Here is an 18,509-nt window from a genome sequence, read left to right on the forward strand (position 1 = left end):
TTAAACAAAAATCCTTTGATATTTAAAGTCACCAACTGATCAACTCCTTGTGAGCATTGTTCTTTCTGGAGATTATTCTGTAAAACCTTATTCTAATGAGAATGACACTGGCATTCGAGTACAAGCTGCATTTTATGAATAACACTACACTTGAATGTATAAACTAAAAATTGTTTTCAGAGGACTGTGCTCTTAGAATCACTTTAAGTAGATTAAACTTGACAAATATTAATACATTCATTAACAATATGGTTTCCAATTACTAAATAAATTGCCTGTAGCAATAGGGACCGAGTTAAGACACCACCACAGCAGTCCTATTGTATCTTGAAGACCTGCAGTGTAACTAGCGTAACTTGTCCCCGCCTTTTTCTGCTAATTAGGAAAGTGTCTATGTTTGGGACAGCACAATCCCACCATAAAGTCCTCTATCAACCTCTCATTCTGAGGGAGCTTCAGTTAATAGATGCAAAGACTGGCAGCTCGTTCACTCATTGGTGACCTTAGCTGCACCCTTGGAAGACTTCTTTGGCAGCAGGGAAAGGGGACACACACAGCAGGCCCAAGCAGCTGCCGTGATGACCTCTAGCACTTTTCCAGGCAGAGGAATTGCTGACTTTGAATTCGTGTATTGCTGAAGTCTTAACTCACGAAAATAAAGGTAAGAGACCCTGCCAGAACGATCTGGTTTCACAACGGTTAGGAGAGAAAGTATATGGGCAGTAGTTTCTCCCAAATGAAGAGGTCATCCGTGAGGAAGAACCACCTCTCCAGTGGAATTCAGAATTTCCCTGCCCCGCCCTAAGTACCCAGTCAGCGCTCTCCTACGGAGGCAAAGGTGGGTTTGCCTCGGGAAAGTGCCTCTCACCTTCCTTAGAACAAGTCCCTGGGAGAAAGGGCTCCAGTGGGAGAGCCTGGGGCAGGGTCATAAACCTGCTCTGCTGCTGAGATCCCACAACCACCGGGGAACTTCCCCTCCTGCCTTCTAAGAGCTCTGGCTGCGTTAAGGTCTGAGTCAGTGACCTAAGCTCTAAGACTCCACGATCCAAACTGTCTTCACCACAGGCCACCAAAGAAACAGGCCTTTTTACTTCATATCATGAAGGCACTTTTACAACTCTATTAAACACCAGTTTTATCTTCATTCAGCAATATTTTACATGAAACACCTAACACCTCTTACGTTACACATATTCAAAAAACAGGAGCCGATGACAACAGTTCAAAGAAGTCATACACAAGTAACTGATGTGAAGAGACTCAGAAAATAAGTATTTTGAGTAGATTCTGTAAGTATTTAAAACAAAAGGTGGGTATCATTTTATTTCAAGAAACTATTTAGCATTTAGAGTGAAAAGTGACTACTAGTTAGTAGTTTTGACAGTTATTTTCTTTTCATGGTGAAACTTAGAAAACAAGACATGAGTTAAACTGAACCCATTTAATATAAAAGTCTTTATTTACTCACATAATTTTATTTTTATAACAAAGCACTTTTTATATAATTTAAAATACACATGCTTTGATTGAAGAGTGACTGTAAATGGATCCAATTTTCTTCCACCTGTGATGATAACTTTGTTATTTCTTCTAGAAGTACTGGCTCTGAAGGAAGCATTTTAAGGTGTAACTGAAAAGAAAAATAGAACATTTGAGAAAATTAAATTTTTGTTTATTCTAGATTCAACCTTCTTACCAAGGAACATTGCAAGATACTATTTTTTCTTTTTAAGATTTATTTATTTATTCATGAGAGACACAGGCAGAGGGAGAAGCAAGCTCCCTGGAGGAGCCCGATGCAGGACTTGATCCCAGGACCCCAGGATCATGACCTGAGCAGAAGGCAGACGCTCAACCACTGAGCCACCCAGGAGCCCCTCTATCAAACTTTCTTATGAGTTCGTTTCTGGTACTGTCTCTCCCTTATGAGAACTTAAGTTGTCATCACTCTCCTCCACCTAAGGAACGCCCTGATACAAATAGAGAAACAAAGTCCTAGTTCTAACACTAACTCCATATTTCTGTATCTTTAGGTTTCTCCTTTCACTGGAACTCACTGGTAATGAATGACTGATGGCCTTTGGCTTTATCTTCTAAAGATTAAAGTAAATTTATATTCAGGAACTATAGTTGGTAAATTTGGGAAGGGATACAGAAAAAATTTGTAGCATTTGTTTTTTCAACCTACATGGTATCATCTACATATTTACTTTTAAAATAATTTTAAATAATTAGATCAAGTGAAAACTGATTTTATATATATTAATAGGATATATGGAGTATATCATCCGTTAACACTAAGTCACATCATCATCTTTCTTCAATACAATATACTATTGAAATAAACATGATTTCTCCATTACGTTAGTCATAAAAACCACTGTTCTTGCCAAATGACTTAAAACCCCTTCAACCAGGATAGATGTACTTGATTTCAGCAGCAGAAAAAAACAAAAAGTAAACATGAAACCTAATTTTCTCTTCATGATAATAGAAAGAGTGCCAAAATATAATGACTTTAAAAAGTTAATAGCTTAGTATATTGAATCAAATGGACGACACAGAAAAGTCAGGGCAATGTATCAAAATTGTGTTGAGTAAAGGAAAAGACTACAAAGCTGTGCTGTTCAGCTGTCCAATACAATAATCACTAGGTAAAGATGGCTATTTAATTAAATTTCCGTAAAATAAGGAATCCAGTTTCTCAGTCACATTAGCTACATTTCTCAGCGCTCGGTAGTGAAATGTGTCGAGGGGCTGGCATGCTGGACAGAGCAGACAGAACACTGCCATCCTTGCAGACAATTCCATCAGACGACGTCACCCTAGAGGAAGGCAAGCTGAGGATTCCTGCCTTATGTTGGACTTACCTTTAGAAACAATGCAAGATAGGCCTGGGCTAATTCAAAGTCACGCTTCTTGTCCAACATCATCCCGATCATCTTTAAGAAGCTCTGCATAATGTCTACAGACCCACCACAATCAGGAGACAGGCTTCGCAGCTCTGTTTCAATTCCTGATGGGCCTAATTCTTTTAGAAGGTTAAGAGCAGCTTCATCTGCATTAAGTTTGAAGAAGAATCCAGTTATTACCTACAATCACTTCACTTAAAAAACTATAGTTTCATTTCATGCCCAAGCAACATCTATTTAAATTACACAGGAAAGTCTTCCCATGACTTTATTTTTTACTCAAGTAGTAGAATGAACCCCAAATTAAGTAACAATCAATACAAATGATGAGAGAAATACAATAAAAAGTACTAAAAGCACTAAAGTTTTTGCATTCTAAGTTTTTTCCCCCTGCTGTTCAAGCTGTTAAAATCTAATTAATGCCTAGCAACAGACACTTCAAGATGGTCTTACATCAATCAGATGGTCACATATCAATCAGAACAAACCCAAATATAAGAAGGCTGTAAGGTACACACCAAATTAACAGTAGTTGCAAGAACAGGATGAGGTGAGGGTATTTATTTTTCTTTCCTTTTATTGCTATAAAATTTTTTAAAGCACCATATGATCATTAAGAAACACTAACAATACAGAAATATCCAAGAGGGGGAAGACTCTACACCTTATTACCCACCTAAATTTACTCCTTTTTTCCAGAAAGAAGCACTCTTGTTTTATATGCATCCTACAAGTACATATTCTATACACTTACAACTATTTTTAAAACAGGCATTTGATATTATAATGGCAATAACTATGCTTTTAGCTTTCAGAAAAGGAGTAACACCAATGACAAAAATTAATAAATTTTATTTTCTGTCCTTCAGTCTATACTAAATAATAGTGCTTTTCTTCTTTGTCCCTTCAGAAATATAACAAGTTACTCTTTAATGATTCTGCTATTCTTTAGTCATCTATATAATGGCCCATCAGTACCATTATTTGACTTTTGCCAAGGTGGACTGAAGTAATGCCAGTATGAAAACAAAGGATTTGGATCCAAAAAACAAGAGGATAAATCGAAAAGGAGAATGACCGTGATTTTGTTAATTGCTTATAGTTCGTATTGTTGATCACCATTAGCTACAAACTCTAGCTTTCAAAATTTCAATCTATTATCATAATAAATAAATTTAAAAACTGTCTTAATGGGGTAACTTGGGACTATCTAAAAATCACCTAAGATCAAAGTCACTGTATTATAAACTGTATTTGTAAATAACAACAAAAAAGACAGGAAGAAAAAACCCACTAATTTTCCGTATGGAAAATGTGAAAGGTTCTCAAAAGGTTATTATAATATTGATACTCATTTGTGTTTAGTGTCACTTGTCTAACATTAACAATACAAAAGCTAAAATTATTTCACATTAAAATCAAAATTTCACTCCTTTCAAATTTTTACTATCTTTCTTCAACTACTGGAAAACTTGCTAATATTTCACTCAGTTTCTCTTCATAAAATGTATCATATAATACATTGATGATATTTGGTGAAAGATTTCATAATTTAACTTACATTTATTATTTACCAGTCCTTCTTCAAGTTTCAAGCAGAAATCTGATTTTTGAGCTAAAACTCCAAGATTTACCACTTTAGACTTAAACAAAAACAAAAATACATTATTCCAAGAATACGAGTGTAACAAAATTATAGCTTATAATTAAAAGCTGTCATACATTTTGCTTTATATCTGTAAAACTAGGTCTTGATAAAGAACTATAAATGTAGAACACAGAATGCTTCAATTTGGTTTTTACCTGATGGGGATCATTATTTTGCTCAGGTACAGCATATCTGGGTACAAGGCCAGGAACTGTTGGAATAAAAAATGGTGCTGATTTGGGTACTTTGGGTGGTTCCTTTGGTTTATTCTTTTTCTGATTAAAAGGAAATGAGAAAGGGAAAAAGGACTAATTAGTAATTACCTTGCCAACAGTTTCTAATATTTAATTCCAAATCAATTTTAAAACAAAGTGCAAAAAGTAAACGGAAGGAATGAACTTCCTCAAATTCGAATGCCAAAATAAAGTCCCAACTGACCAAGATTACAGATTAAACTGGGCGTCTCGGGCAGCCCAGGTGGCTCAGCGGTTTTGGTGCTGCCTTCAGCCCGGGATGTGATCCTGGGGACCCGGGATCGGGTTCCGCGCCAGGCTTCCTGTGTGGAGCCTGCTTCCCTGTCTGCCTCTTTCTCTCTGTGTCTCATTAATAAATAAATAAAATCTTTAAAAAAAAATAAATAAAAAATAAGTAAAAAAATAAACTGGGCTTCTCAAGGCAGACCTCCAGTGCCCTTGCTGACGAGGGAGAAGAAGAATGACAGGGTTGTGGAGAAGTTCTGAGCGTTCTCATTTTCCTCAAACATATTTATAGGAATATTTTGGTAAACAAGTAACAATCAAGTAATTTTGAACTTTTACAACCTTTTTCGCAAAATTGGCTAGAAAGCAAAACTTAGATAAGTGCTCAACAGTTTCTCAATTTTTTTTGTGTGGGAAGAATAGCCCTGATTCCACCAGGGCTATCACCAGGGATACTGGTGTCCTTGTGGAGGCATATCATTAAAGAAAATTCCTGCGCGCAAGCAGGACAAGGTACTGCTGTCTGCAGCGTAAGCACAGCCCTTCCTGATGACGGTGGAGACTGCAATAAGGATCACAGTCACACTGAGTTAGAAAGGAGAGACACCGAGATGTAAATAAGAACAAAAGGCTTCTGCAGGTGCTCCATAGGGCTCTAGAAATTATCTAACCTCACAAGGAAAACCAAAAGGAGAAAAGTTACCCACAGGGCAAATGTAAAAATTCTAACTTCTTTCATTCAATAAGAAATAAAAATATTGGGGTTTTTAGCATATTTCTCCCATAAAGATCATTCACTCAGGGGCTTTTGTTGTTTTGTTTTGTTTTTTGAAGATTTTATTTATTCATGAGAGACAGAGAGAGAGAGGCAGAGACACAGGCAGAGGGAGAAGTAGCCTCCATGCAGGGAGCCCGATGCAGGACTCGATCCTATGACCCCGGATCATGTCCCAGGCCAAAGGCAGACACTCAACTGCTGAGCTCCCCAAGGGTCCCTTTACTCAGGTTTCTAGGTAAGTTTTTATGCAGAACAAAACTGTATCTGAGCACAGAACAGAGCTGTCCAACACCTTAGCTCAATGAATTGGGCATTATTCTGATTGCTCCCTTCACACTAGTCTACTTGGGACTTCTTAATGCATTGCTTTTAAAGCTATCCCATAAAGTATTCCCTTTACAGCTGACACCCTGGGCAACATGATGGACAGATTTCATAACTATGTTCCGACACGATGCACACTAAAGCTAATGCCTAATCTCTCACAAAGTGAGCAAGTAGAAACAAGAATATTTAACTTCTGAGAGAAAAATTAACACATGAAAACTCTTCTTATCCAAGACACACCTATCTTTTTTGGTGCTAAGTAATCAATTACAAAAACACCCTATCTTGTCATAGTTATCTATGTCAGTTCTCACACTATTTTATGCCCGGCCCACCATGTCACTTAGTATACAAATAACCTCTAATGCATGTGGAGATGTATATCTAAACAATCCAGTTTCATAAAACAACATTTATCCTTACTATCAGAGGATAATCTTTGAAGTTTTCTATTCTATTAAATTATTTTTGCTACTCACAAATATGGAGTCATAAAATATGCTTTGGAAAATACTAACTTATGCCATAATTTTCCATTTCTCATGTAAAACTATAAATTCCTCAAGGACAAAGGAACTAGGATTTTTTTCACTGCTGTTGTCCTTAGGACATTACCCAGTACTTAGTTCATATTAATTTATGTGCCTGGACTCAACACAGCAAGCTATAAAAATATTCTTGGAGTTGACAGATATGGAATAGTAAATGAAGCTTAATTAAAAGACCAGCAAAAGTCTTCTTTTCATCCCCAAGTACCTAGCAATAGAAATATCACACATCATAGCAGCCATTTAAAAAAAAAAAAAAAGTCAAAAAAAGTTTATTAGATTTAAAACACCCAATTTTTAATGGTTCTCTAGTTGTAGGCTGTACTTTTGTTCAGGGCCCTCAAAGTCAATTTCTATAGGGAAAGAATCCTATAATAATCATATTGGATCAAACAGTATTCAACTAGTATTTTCTACTACCTTAGGCATTAACTGTTCCTTCTGAAACTCTCCAAATAGAGGAGCTATCTCTACTAAAGAAAATGCTTCTGGAATGTGTCTTTAGGAGACAATATTAAGCGTTCTAAGCATTACCTTAATAACATCAAGATTAAGAAGATTTTTCCACCGTGATTCAGGGAGGAGTGACAGTGTCACCAACTGCTCATTCAACTGTTCTGGGGAATCATACTCTATCATTTCATCACTTGGTTCTATGGTTTCTTCTGAAAATTCCACATCTTAAAACAAAAAATTTTCAGGTGAAACAAATTAATGCAGAATAAGATTTCTGTCAGATAAAAAGCAACTTATTTATTCTAAATCCATTAGTATTTCATACCATGTTAACTGAGCATAGCCTTATAAACTCTACTGACTTCATTTCCTGACCTTCTCATATTGTCTACAACTCCCATGACCAGTTCCAAAACACTTATCCACTGGTATACTATTTAATTTCTTATCAATACTGTATCAATTATATTTTTGCAATTAATTCATGAAGTCATTCAAAATATTTCCTAACAGTTAGAAAATACTTTGAAGGAATGCATTAAATTTTGCCTTCAGTAGTAATATCCCTCATGTTAGTTTTATGATATTATACTTCAAAACTACTATTTTGTGATTACCTTCGTTTTGACAAGTACCAGGAAGCATCACTACTAAAGGAACATAATCTGTGGGAAGTGGCCGTAGTGAAACAACTGAATACAGGGAAATATTGGACCTGAGAAATAAACATATAAACAATTTTAAAAACTTACAAAAATAGATTTTTCTGAGAAACTTCAGTTACTGGCAATAATCTCTACTATCCTGTGCTCAGTGTCAGATTCCATCATTTTGAAGTAAAAAAAAAAAAATCTCAAAGTATTATTTTGAAAATGCCTCAATTTGTGTCACAGATGTCATCACAAGAAAGCTGTGCATAAACATTATAAACAGAATCTTATTTATTTATTTATTTATTTATGATAGTCACAGAGAGAGAGAGAGGCAGAGACACACACAGGCAGAGGGAGAAGCAGGCTCCATGCACCGGGAGCCCGACGTGGGATTTGATCCCGGGTCTCCAGGATCGTGCCCTGGGCCAAAGGCAGGCGCTAAACCACTGCGCCACCCAGGGATCCCCAGAGTCTTTATTTTCAATGTAATACAAAAAAGTATTTTTTTGAGAGATCAGTAGTAGATAAAATTTTATAAGATAACATATATCTGTATTGTTTTGACAAATGGCAACACCTCCATTTAGGGAAATCATTACTGAAGGAAAGATGGACTCAGAGAATTAAGTCAGAGAGAGAATATGCTGATTAGATACTTTGCGTTGCTGAAGTTACGGACTTTCCCTTCTTTAGAATGATCCTCTAAAGTGGTCATGTGTTAACCCTGTACCATGGCCTTGGATGACTAATCAAGATGTAGAGAACTCTCCCAAAGTGGGCTAATCAGATTCTCTTTCCCATACATTATAAATCTGGAATATAAAATAACAATTGGGAATATCAGATCCTGAGTTTCATTAATAGTGGCACTATATACTCTTGCTGAGGTCCCACAGGTACTCTACTATTTTTCTCTTGTCTTGACTGTTCAAGCTTCTTAGATTCTAGCAGATACTCTATTTTGTATATTAGAGTGGCCAGAGTCTATTTCTATTATATATTTATTTTCACATCCTAAATGGCACCTTTATTTTCACATCCTAAAAATCCATAAAGTTTTAAAGGAATCCACTTTTTTCTCTTTAATAAGAATTAAAGGAATTAGACATCTGAATTCAGAAAATAGGTAAAATTTTTCTAGACTCAGATGATGGACCACTTACCTTGAACTCTTGGTGTTCATCATTGATGAACTCAGTGTTCATCATCACCACCATAAATATCTTTACATGGTTATGAAGAGTTATGTAACCAGAAAGAATGAATCTTAGAAAGCATTTTGCCCATACTTATAGCTTACTTTGTAGATAAAGAAGGCTGAGTTGAAAAGTTGGCCAAAGACATAAAGTAGTCCTGGGCTGTGGCAGAAGGCCAGGGCCTGGCTAGGGACTCCCTTTCCCTAACATTGTAAAATTCACTTGAGCTATTCTGCAAATAAAAGCCAAATATGATAACCAGTGATCCCCCATCGTCCCCCCCCACGCCCCGTGGCTCAGTTGTTAAGTGGCCGACTCTTGATTTTGCTTCAAGTCTTGGAATCCTGGGATTGAGCCATGGATGGAGCTCTACACTCAGCAGGGAGTCAGCTCTAAGACTGACAAATCTTAAAAAAAAAAAAAAAGCCAAACGTGATAAATAAAAATCAGTCATATGGTTTAGAATTTCACACACAGGCAAAGATACCTAAATTATCAAGCAGATGCTGAATCAGTCACAAACTTATGGTCAATTAACTCTATGTGAAATTTCTATTTTATAAATTAAAACCAAAACTAAATGACAATGTTAGCAACATGACTTTCTGACAATATCGTCATCCTCCTTACCTAGAACAAAAATGTATGAAATAACTTACCAGAGATAAATTCCAAGGTGGTCCACATGGGAAGTGGCCAGAAAGTCTCCAGTAGGGGACATGGTAACATTGAGAGGAGCGGAGTCCACCAAAAAGCTGTCTATAAGGCTATAAAAAAAAAAAAAAATTATAAAGTATTTGTACCAAACAAGGAAATAACTCACAAAATATATCTTTGTAAAAGAACAAGGGATCAGAGTTTTTGACGTTCACAAATGAACACCAGAAAGCCATCACTAACAAAGAGCTTTATTAAGTTAATATGTAATAATCATTTCTCTTGATGAGTAAGACCAAGAACACTAAACAGACCAATTAACTGAAGAAAGTTTGAACAATATTCCCTACTGTGTACTAAAGGAAATGCTCTATTTTTCTGGAATACCATTTTGGTAGACTGAATTGGAGACAAATTCTGAAGATGTAACACATTTAAAATAAATCTGATTACCAGTATTCTCCTGTATATTTGTTATTCCATTGAAATTTTAAAAAGGCTTAGTCAACACAAGGAAGTAATAAAATAAAATAGCTGTAAGTAAGAATAAGAAAATAATAATGGAAAAAACTTTTTGAGTAATTCTAACTATTTTTCAAATAGGTAACTGTACTATATGCGAAACATGAAAATTCGGTTTGCAGACCATAACCGCAGAACAGCTTATGGAAGCCAGTCTCACAACTTTAAAATGCTGAAAGAGTTAAAAATTGGGGAGGAAAAGGGAGTGATCACACCTCTGTAGGAGACACAAAAGAGGATTTTCTTTTTTTAAGATTTTTTTATTTTTTATTTATGAGAGAGAGAGAGAGAGAGAGAGAGGCAGAGACATAGGCAGAGGGAGAAGCAGGCTCCATGCTGGGAGCCTGACGCAGGACTCGATCCCAGGACTCCAGGATCGGGCCCTGGGCCAAAGGCAGGTGCCAAACCGCTGAGCCACCTAGGGATCCCCAAAAGAGGATTTTTCAAAGAACAGAGAGGAGTTAAAAAGTTGGCCAAAGTCATAAAGTAGTCCTGGGCTGTGGCTTGAAGGCCAGGGCCTGGCTAGAGACTCCTTTTCCCTAACATTGTAAAATTCACTGAGCTATTCTGCAAATAAAAGCCAAATATGATAGCCAGTCATCCCCCGTCGTCCCCACCCCCCGCCCCCATCGTGGCTCAGTCGGTAAGTGGCCCATCTCAAATCTCAAAGAGATTGAGATTGAGCCTTACATATGAACAAGGTCTCCACAGATGTTGTTGATACAGAAAGTACTTCCTGGCTGAGGAAAATGTGGGGCGCAAAGGGAAGGAAAATGCAAATAGGTACAAGTGAGTGTTGGTTTGGTATATAAACAGGTGCATAAGCATAAGGCTGAGTACGGCACCTTGAATTCAACCATATGAGTTTATCTTTAAATCAATGGAAAAGTCACTAAAGGCTTTTCAGCAGATAGTGGTGTAATCTTCACCTTCCTAAGAAAATCTGCCATCAAAATGTCGAATACATCTGAACAGGAAGTACAGTGAGATTATGGTAGTAGTCACCTGACCAATGGCGGCAGGAGGAAATGAAACAAGGTGGATCTAAGGAGTAAAGAAAAGTCTAACCCACTGGCATATTGTAAAGGAGGCTTCTTACGCTGGCTGAGTGTGAATACTTTGTATTTTAAGAGAAGCATACTGGTTTTAATCACAGCAAACTACGTTATTCACTGAAGTCAATACATTATCCATGGGAAAACTCTGCAAAGTGACTGAAGTTTAAAATCCACATTAAGGGGCGCCTGGGTGGCTGTCAGCTAAGTGTCTGACTCTTGATTTCAGCTCGGGTCATGATCTCGGAGTCCGGAGATGGAGACCCGTGTCAGGCTCCACGCTGAATGTGGCACCTGCTTAAGGTTCTGTCTCTCCTCCTGCCCACCCCTCCCTTTTCTCCTCACCTCTCTAAAACAAAGAAAAAATCCACATGAAATAAAACATTATTTCAAGAAAAAATTAATAGCAGTGAACACTTTTTTAGTGCTCCATGCTAGGAAGTAACCTGAGTGCTTGAGTCCACTTAATTTAATCCTTACAACTCTCTGAGGCAGATCTGTCCTACATAGATCAGAAAAATGAGGTCTAGTAAGATTTAAAAACCGGCTCAAGGTAGAAAGCAACTGAGCTAAGGACTGTCATCCAAGCAGCTGAACTCTTCATCTCTATAAACTCAGCAAAACTACTAAAACTAAAGATACAATAAACAGTTCAAGGGCATATAGAGACCCAGAGGATCCTTACACTGGTGATCCCTGGAACATACTCTAAACAGCTCAAATGTAAATGAAGATTCTCCAGTGATGATATTAAGTGACTTTTTCATGACAAAATCTTTCTGAATTTGTTCAGAATGATTAAAAATGTAACTTTCAGTAATGAACGCAAGACAGGAAAATAAGACTAAAATTAGTACTAAAGACACACACACACACACAAACACACAGCAAAGTGTGCTCAGGACAATGTTTAATTGTTAGTTATGGGAAAAAAGTGAGTAAGAACCTGTCTAATTTCTGTTCAAACCTACTTTGGAAGCTCATAAGAATGGCTTCTCTTAGAAATCAAGGGGATTTGGGGAAAAACAAAACATGTGCTAAACAATTACTATATTAACAGAAGCAGTTAAATTATTTATACTAATTCACTTAATCCTAGCAATCCAGAACAGAAACATTACCTCAGTGTATATAGATGAAGATCAAAACTAAACACAATTTCAGATCTTACCATTTCTTGTGTCTCGATCAATATTTGTTCATTAAAACTTCCGTGAATATTAAAACTTCCTAACATATTTACAATCTGTTAAAAAGAGAATCTAATGCTTGAACAAATTTATTTTACTTGATACTGAAATTATTTCACCAAATTCATTGTGTAACCTGGGTTCCACAGCTGTTTTGTGTGGATTGGCTCTACATTATGTAAAAATATCAAACAGAGAAAGGTGATTTCCACATACACAGCTTATTTTACATTGCCACATTAGTTCATAAAGTTTAAGTGAACAGGCTTAATGCTACACCAAACTACCACATAGTCTTCTGCTAATCCCACAAAATGAAATGCCCTAGGTAAATGATACATATTTTTGAGAACATTAAAATTCCCATTCTAAGGGATCAGATTTTTAAGCACAGAAAATTGCATATACAAGTAACATTAAGGAAGTAATTTTTTTAAGATTTATTTATTTTTAGAGAGAGAGAGAGCATGAGCAGGAGGGGCAGAGAGAGAGAGAGAGAGAGAATCTCAAGCAAACTCCTGAGTGTGGAGTCCCACATGGGGCTTGATCTCATGACCCCCAGATCCTGATCCCAGCCAAAATCTGGGGTCAGCCACTTAACTGACTGCATCACCGAGGTGCCCCTGGATTGGTTTTATGTTGCCTTGGTCATTGCAACTTTGCTTGTACTTGCAATCAGAAATTTGATCTTACTATTATTTATTATTTGGTTATAAAAGTTTCTTATCCCAGTTCAATTTGTTTTTCATTCCAACACTGACTGTTGAGCCATTATTTGTTTTGTTCCCATGTTTCTGTTCTCTTTAAAATAAAGCTTTGCTTTATTTCACTTCACTTCGGTCCACATGCGAGCTGATGCTTGTTTCCACCACATGCAAGCACAGCTTCAGTGCTGTACAGACAATGATAGGACAGCCTTGTGTTTGAAGAGTATCTCTTTGAGTTTGGTTTTCACTCCCTGCCTCTTCCCTTTTGCCTTATCTGCCTGAACTCCCCATGTATGGTCACTTAACTACAGTCATCCCATTCCCTGTATCCATTTACTGCTGTAAGATTCCAATGGCTCTCTGCTACCCAAAAAATCAGTGGTGGTTGGAAAGGGAGTATTTATGGCAAGTTTCTCTCTCTCTTTTTTAAATTTATTCATGAGAGACCGACACAGAGAGAGAGAGGCAGAGACACAGGTAGAGGGAGAAGCAGGCTCCATGCAGGGAGCCCGATGTGGGACTCGATCCCGGGTCTCCAGGATCATGCTCTGGGCTGAAGGTGGCGCTAAACCACTGAGCCACCCAGGCTGCCCTTATGGCAAGTTTCTGTTAAAATTGATGATCTACCCAAACTCCGCTAATCTTTTCTTAAAGTGCTTTTGTCTTTTTGCAATTCTGTTTACCTTAAGATTCATTTGACCATTATTAACTCAGTATTATACAAAGCTCACATTGGACTGAACCTTTTTGCTTAACTAACTGTGCCACCCAGGCACCCTTAAGTAATTTTTTATTATATTCTAAACTAATGTAAACAGCGTCTAGATGTTCAATCTCCAAAGTATCAGAATTATCTCACACTGGTATCTTTAATGAACAGAACAAAAGGGATGGTTTTGCCTCAGTGAGAAACCCAAAACAATGTTCTATTCCAACTATATTCATGTAATGCTCCATTGAAAGCAGAGGTCAGAGGGTGAGAAAGAAGAAAATGTAAATTTCTATTAAACTATTTCCTTTTACATTTTTCTCACTCCAAAGGGGTTCAATTTGAACTTCTTAATAGGTTAAAAACAACCAGAAATAAGAGGTGGTAGTGATAGGGGATGCCAGATAATTTCAGGGCTAAAAAATTTCAACTCTGCTTCTCTGAGAATCCTACAAACACATGAAAATTTTCAGCACTTAAAAACATTTTATGGAAACAGTTCAAAATCCATGCAATCTGCTTTAGATAGGTATTACAACAAATGGATACACCTGTATGTAACCACACTCAAAGGTCTGCTCACAGATGACTTCACTTTTCAGACTATGTAATAAGTAAACTCACTCTTTAACATGTTAGGTAAATGATGAACCTGCTTACTGAAAAAAGAACTAGGAGTATTCAAGGATTGCTCCAGTAATTATGTTTTTAAAAAGGGGGGGAAACCAAAAACCCAACAGTAACCTATGGTCATATGATGAAATACTAATCCTCACTTATTATCTTCTACATCAACAAAAGTAATTCATCCTTAGAACATGATGCAACCAAAGTTGATTATCACCAACTATTGGGAAATCTGTTTCTTTCTCCTACGCTTATTATAGCAAAATGTCACTTACAAACTATGCTACCTTGGGTAAAATCACTTCTCTCTGAGCCTCCATTTCCTCATATGTAAAATGGAACTAATAACAGTAGTAGTATCTACAGCTATATTAAGTGCCTAGCACTCATGGTAAACTTCAGCTTAGTTGAAATCAGGCAGCAGCAGCAGCTATGTGATACTGCTTTTCAAACTCTCATTCGACCTGCCTCATGGCTGAACCAAAAAGCACTTAATAATGTTTTTCTTTATTAAAATATATTTTGGTTCAATCAACCGGTGTAGAAATTATTACATTTTCTTTTAACTATCTCTTTGTGACTCATTTCTTGCTCATGTGTGTCTCCTAGCTTCCCTCTGTATTCACTTAATACTATCTCAGTGCTCATCTAAAAGTAAGATATCAGAGTGGAAAACCTGCCAGATTTAAATGTGTTCAACTTTCTACTGAAGAAATTCAGCAAAAAGGCTAAGGTTGAGTCAAAGACTGGTGGGTTTGAATACTACTTTCAGATCCAAATATAAGCTTACCACTTTAAAAATATTAACCCATCTCTCCCATCTAATGTGAAAAAGGTAAGTGAAAGGTAAATTATACTAACTCTACTACTTCTACAACTTTTCTACTGTAAAGAAATTCAATTATAATATTCATTTTTAGAAGACAGTGAAACTCCAAGAAACAAAGGACTACTAGCATTTCTAATGTAGCCTTCGAAAAAAGGTTTTAAAAATAAGAAAATACCAACTTTATGTGAACTTTTTAAAGCCAGAAGACACAACCAACTAGTTATATTTTGTTTTACTGTATTTTAAGTGAAAAAGAGCCCTGTGGACAAAGGTCCCTGTTATTAGGGCTGGACCCATTAGACACTGTTGAAGTGCATATTCCAAATCTTTTACGTGTTCTAGACAGTAGCTGTGCCTCATTCCTGCATCAAAGTTAAAGGGAAATGAGCACATCAGGGTTTTTCCTTTCTAAAGGTCAAGTTGCTTTCAGGTATAAACTTATCAATTCCTAAGAAAAGAGGAAGTACAATTGGACAGAGATTAATTTAGGAAAATTTCAGAGGCTTAGAAAGTGCCATCTTCCTTCTCATTTTCCCCACATTTCCTTAAACTATGTTCCTGTTAAAATGGACACTTCACTATTCCCATCAACATCTTCATATTCGTCCAAGCAATTCTGTTAAGTGAGATGATTTTAAACTCTGTCTATTCCTACATAATTTTTAACAACAAAGCTAGCTCCCTTGCTCTTTTCTGTAGGTCTCCACTGTTCCAATTATGTAACAGAAGTAGATAATTTTTCTAAGTGCTTCTTTTTCTAACAAGTTTCATGTGAAACAGATTTCTGAACACTGCTGGGTTTTGCCCAAATCTTTTTTTCTTTTCTTTTAAAGATTTTATTTATTTATTCATGAGAGACACATGGGGGGGGGGGGGCAGAAACACAGGCAGAGGGAGAAGCAGACTCTGTGCAAGAAAGTCTGATGTGGGCCTTGATCCCGGGTCTCCAGGATCACGCCCTGGCCTGAAGGCGGCGCTAAACCGCTGAGCCACCTGGGCTGCCCCGGGTTTTGCCCAAATCTTAACACATTTTCGTTACTTTAAGGTCTCTCAAACATCTTTTTTCAAGAATTTTGTTAGAATCTTTTCAGAAAAGATATAATATACACAAAGGAAAGTTAGGGTTTTTGGCCTTTTAACTAAATTCACTATAAACAACAAAAACACACTCAACAGAAGTTTGCAGTTCTAAAATCTGAACCCTACCAGTATCTGGAGTATCAAAAGGGTCAAGTAAGCTTTCTTAAAGTTTATGCAACTCACTTCTGTATCTCAATTCTGCAGGAACAGAAAACCTAAGAGACACCGCATTTCCTTACTACTATCTTTTACAGCACTACTCCCTGCTGTTTAAAAGATCAAAAACACTCCAAGGACAAAATAGAGTAAGGTCAGAAAAATCTCCAAATATATTTACATTCAAAGGCATACAATTATTGAACTATAGGTAAAAGTTACATGTAAAGACAATTATTGAGAAATCTTCTGACAGAGGTTAGGGATTTAAAAATAAACTCACCACCCAGATGGAAGGTCCCAAGTTCTAACAGAACAATCCATTGAAGCACTTATTAACCAACGACCATCAGGACTGAAAGCCTTCAAATTAAAAAAAAAAAAAAAAAAAAAGAATACATATATATATATACAACATGTGTGTGTATTTACATACATATGCTTGTGTCTGTATATTTAAAGCTTAAAAAATGTAAGAAATAAAAACAAGATGTAGGTTTCATTAAAAATAAGCCTGCGTAAAATTTAGACTATACCTTATTGTATAAAAAAGTATCACTTCTTATATACCATTGGTTGGATAAATATAATTAAGCTTTTATATGAATTACAAGAAGTTTTACAAGTTAACAGTATCCAATTTTCAATTTACTCCATAGTCTCCTATACTTATAGACAGTTAACTGACTACAAAACATTTTTAGCATAAAACTGCTATTCCAAGAACATTCATTACAAATATTTTGTTAGCCTAATTTCATTTATAAAGTTATGTGAAAGAAACAAAAGTTCTACTGAAGAGTCTATATATTTCGACTGACTTTCTAAGAATCCAAAGTGATTTTGAAGAATGTAAATACTCTTAAAATACTAAAGTTACTAATGAGTAACTTTTTCTTGTAGTTTCAATTAAAAAACTTTTATAAATGATGTTTTATTTCCAAAATAAAATTTAAAACTATAATAATCTGGGACTTCTGGGTGGCTCAGTGGTTGAGCGTCTGCCTTCAGCTCAGGGTTGTGATCCCAGGTCCTGGGATTGAGTCCCACCATCAAATTCCCCACATGGAGCCTGCTTCTCCCTCTGCCTGTGCCTCTGCCTCTCTCTGTATCTCTCATGAATAGATAGATAAAATCTTAAAAAAAAAAACCTGTAATAATCAGAATTTCAAAATAAATAATAGATTACTTATGTCACCTTAAAGAAACTGTATCTATTTTATTGACATAGTGGAGAAACCGTTCTCATTTCCCTGTAGCATAAAAGTATTGTGAAGCTTAGATCAGATCGTATGTGAAACAAGACCCAAAACAAAATTTTATTTAATTTTTATCCAGGAGTCTAAATACCACCAGGATTATGACCTTCAATACTGACAGATGATAATGGGCTAAACAGATGAACAGATGTTCACCGGGTTGCAGTGATACTGTGGAAACGCAAATCTTAAGGTACAGTGAACTCAATTTACAAAATAGTGCACATTAACAAAGGAAGAGGAAAAATGACGCTGATAGGTAAAGTCATGTTATAAATGCTCAGAGGTTTAATTAAACAGGAGTAACTTATTATTAAGTAGGAGATATTCCAGATACACAAGGTCAAAGTAAGGTTTGAAAAGGAAAGAAATACAAAGAACAAGCTGACACTGTCTGGTTTCAAAAATGCCTCAAAAAATTTCATCAAGGGACACCTGGGTGGCTCAGTGGTTGAGCGTCTGCCTTCAACTCAGGGCGTGACCCTGGGGTCCCGGGATCAAGTCCCACATGGGGGACTGCTTCTCCCTCTGCCTATGTCTCTGCCTCCTCTCTCTCTGGGTCTCCCATGAATAAATAAATAAAATCCTTAAAAAAAAGATGAAAGAAAAGTTTTAAAAAGATTTTCATCAAAATTACTCCACTCCAAATTACTCCACTCCAGACAGAACGTGAAAGACTCCTAACTCTGGGAAACAAACTAGGGGTGGTGAAGGGGGAGGT

At 36.5% G+C, this 18,509-nt stretch overlaps 1 protein-coding gene and 1 long non-coding RNA gene across 3 annotated transcripts in view; one reads left to right on the top strand and one right to left on the bottom strand.

The window, feature by feature from the left end:
- Window positions 1-550: 550 nt before the first annotated feature.
- LOC121489700 overlaps window positions 551-18,509 on the top strand; it is a 32,112-nt gene continuing 14,153 nt past the window's right edge. The window contains exons 1-3 of one of the 2 annotated variants that reach the window (XR_005987395.1): window positions 551-661; window positions 1,206-1,309; window positions 17,868-17,981. This is a non-coding gene — a long non-coding RNA (uncharacterized LOC121489700). The remainder of the gene's footprint in view (window positions 662-1,205; window positions 1,310-17,867; window positions 17,982-18,509) is intronic. The other variant, XR_005987394.1, reaches the window with a different exon arrangement.
- The window catches only part of WDR36 (WD repeat domain 36), a 42,543-nt gene continuing 25,470 nt past the window's right edge, over window positions 1,437-18,509 (bottom strand). The window contains exons 16-23 of the mRNA XM_041752979.1: window positions 16,813-16,892; window positions 9,657-9,764; window positions 7,766-7,863; window positions 7,227-7,372; window positions 4,716-4,835; window positions 4,474-4,555; window positions 2,871-3,058; window positions 1,437-1,630 (exon numbers count right to left, since the gene is read on the bottom strand). Of these exons, the coding sequence (XP_041608913.1) occupies window positions 1,481-1,630; window positions 2,871-3,058; window positions 4,474-4,555; window positions 4,716-4,835; window positions 7,227-7,372; window positions 7,766-7,863; window positions 9,657-9,764; window positions 16,813-16,892 (972 nt within the window). The 3' untranslated portion in view covers window positions 1,437-1,480. The remainder of the gene's footprint in view (window positions 1,631-2,870; window positions 3,059-4,473; window positions 4,556-4,715; window positions 4,836-7,226; window positions 7,373-7,765; window positions 7,864-9,656; window positions 9,765-16,812; window positions 16,893-18,509) is intronic.

Source organism: Vulpes lagopus, chromosome 4, assembly GCF_018345385.1.
Source record: "Vulpes lagopus strain Blue_001 chromosome 4, ASM1834538v1, whole genome shotgun sequence".
NCBI classification, from domain to species: Eukaryota; Metazoa; Chordata; class Mammalia; order Carnivora; family Canidae; genus Vulpes; species Vulpes lagopus.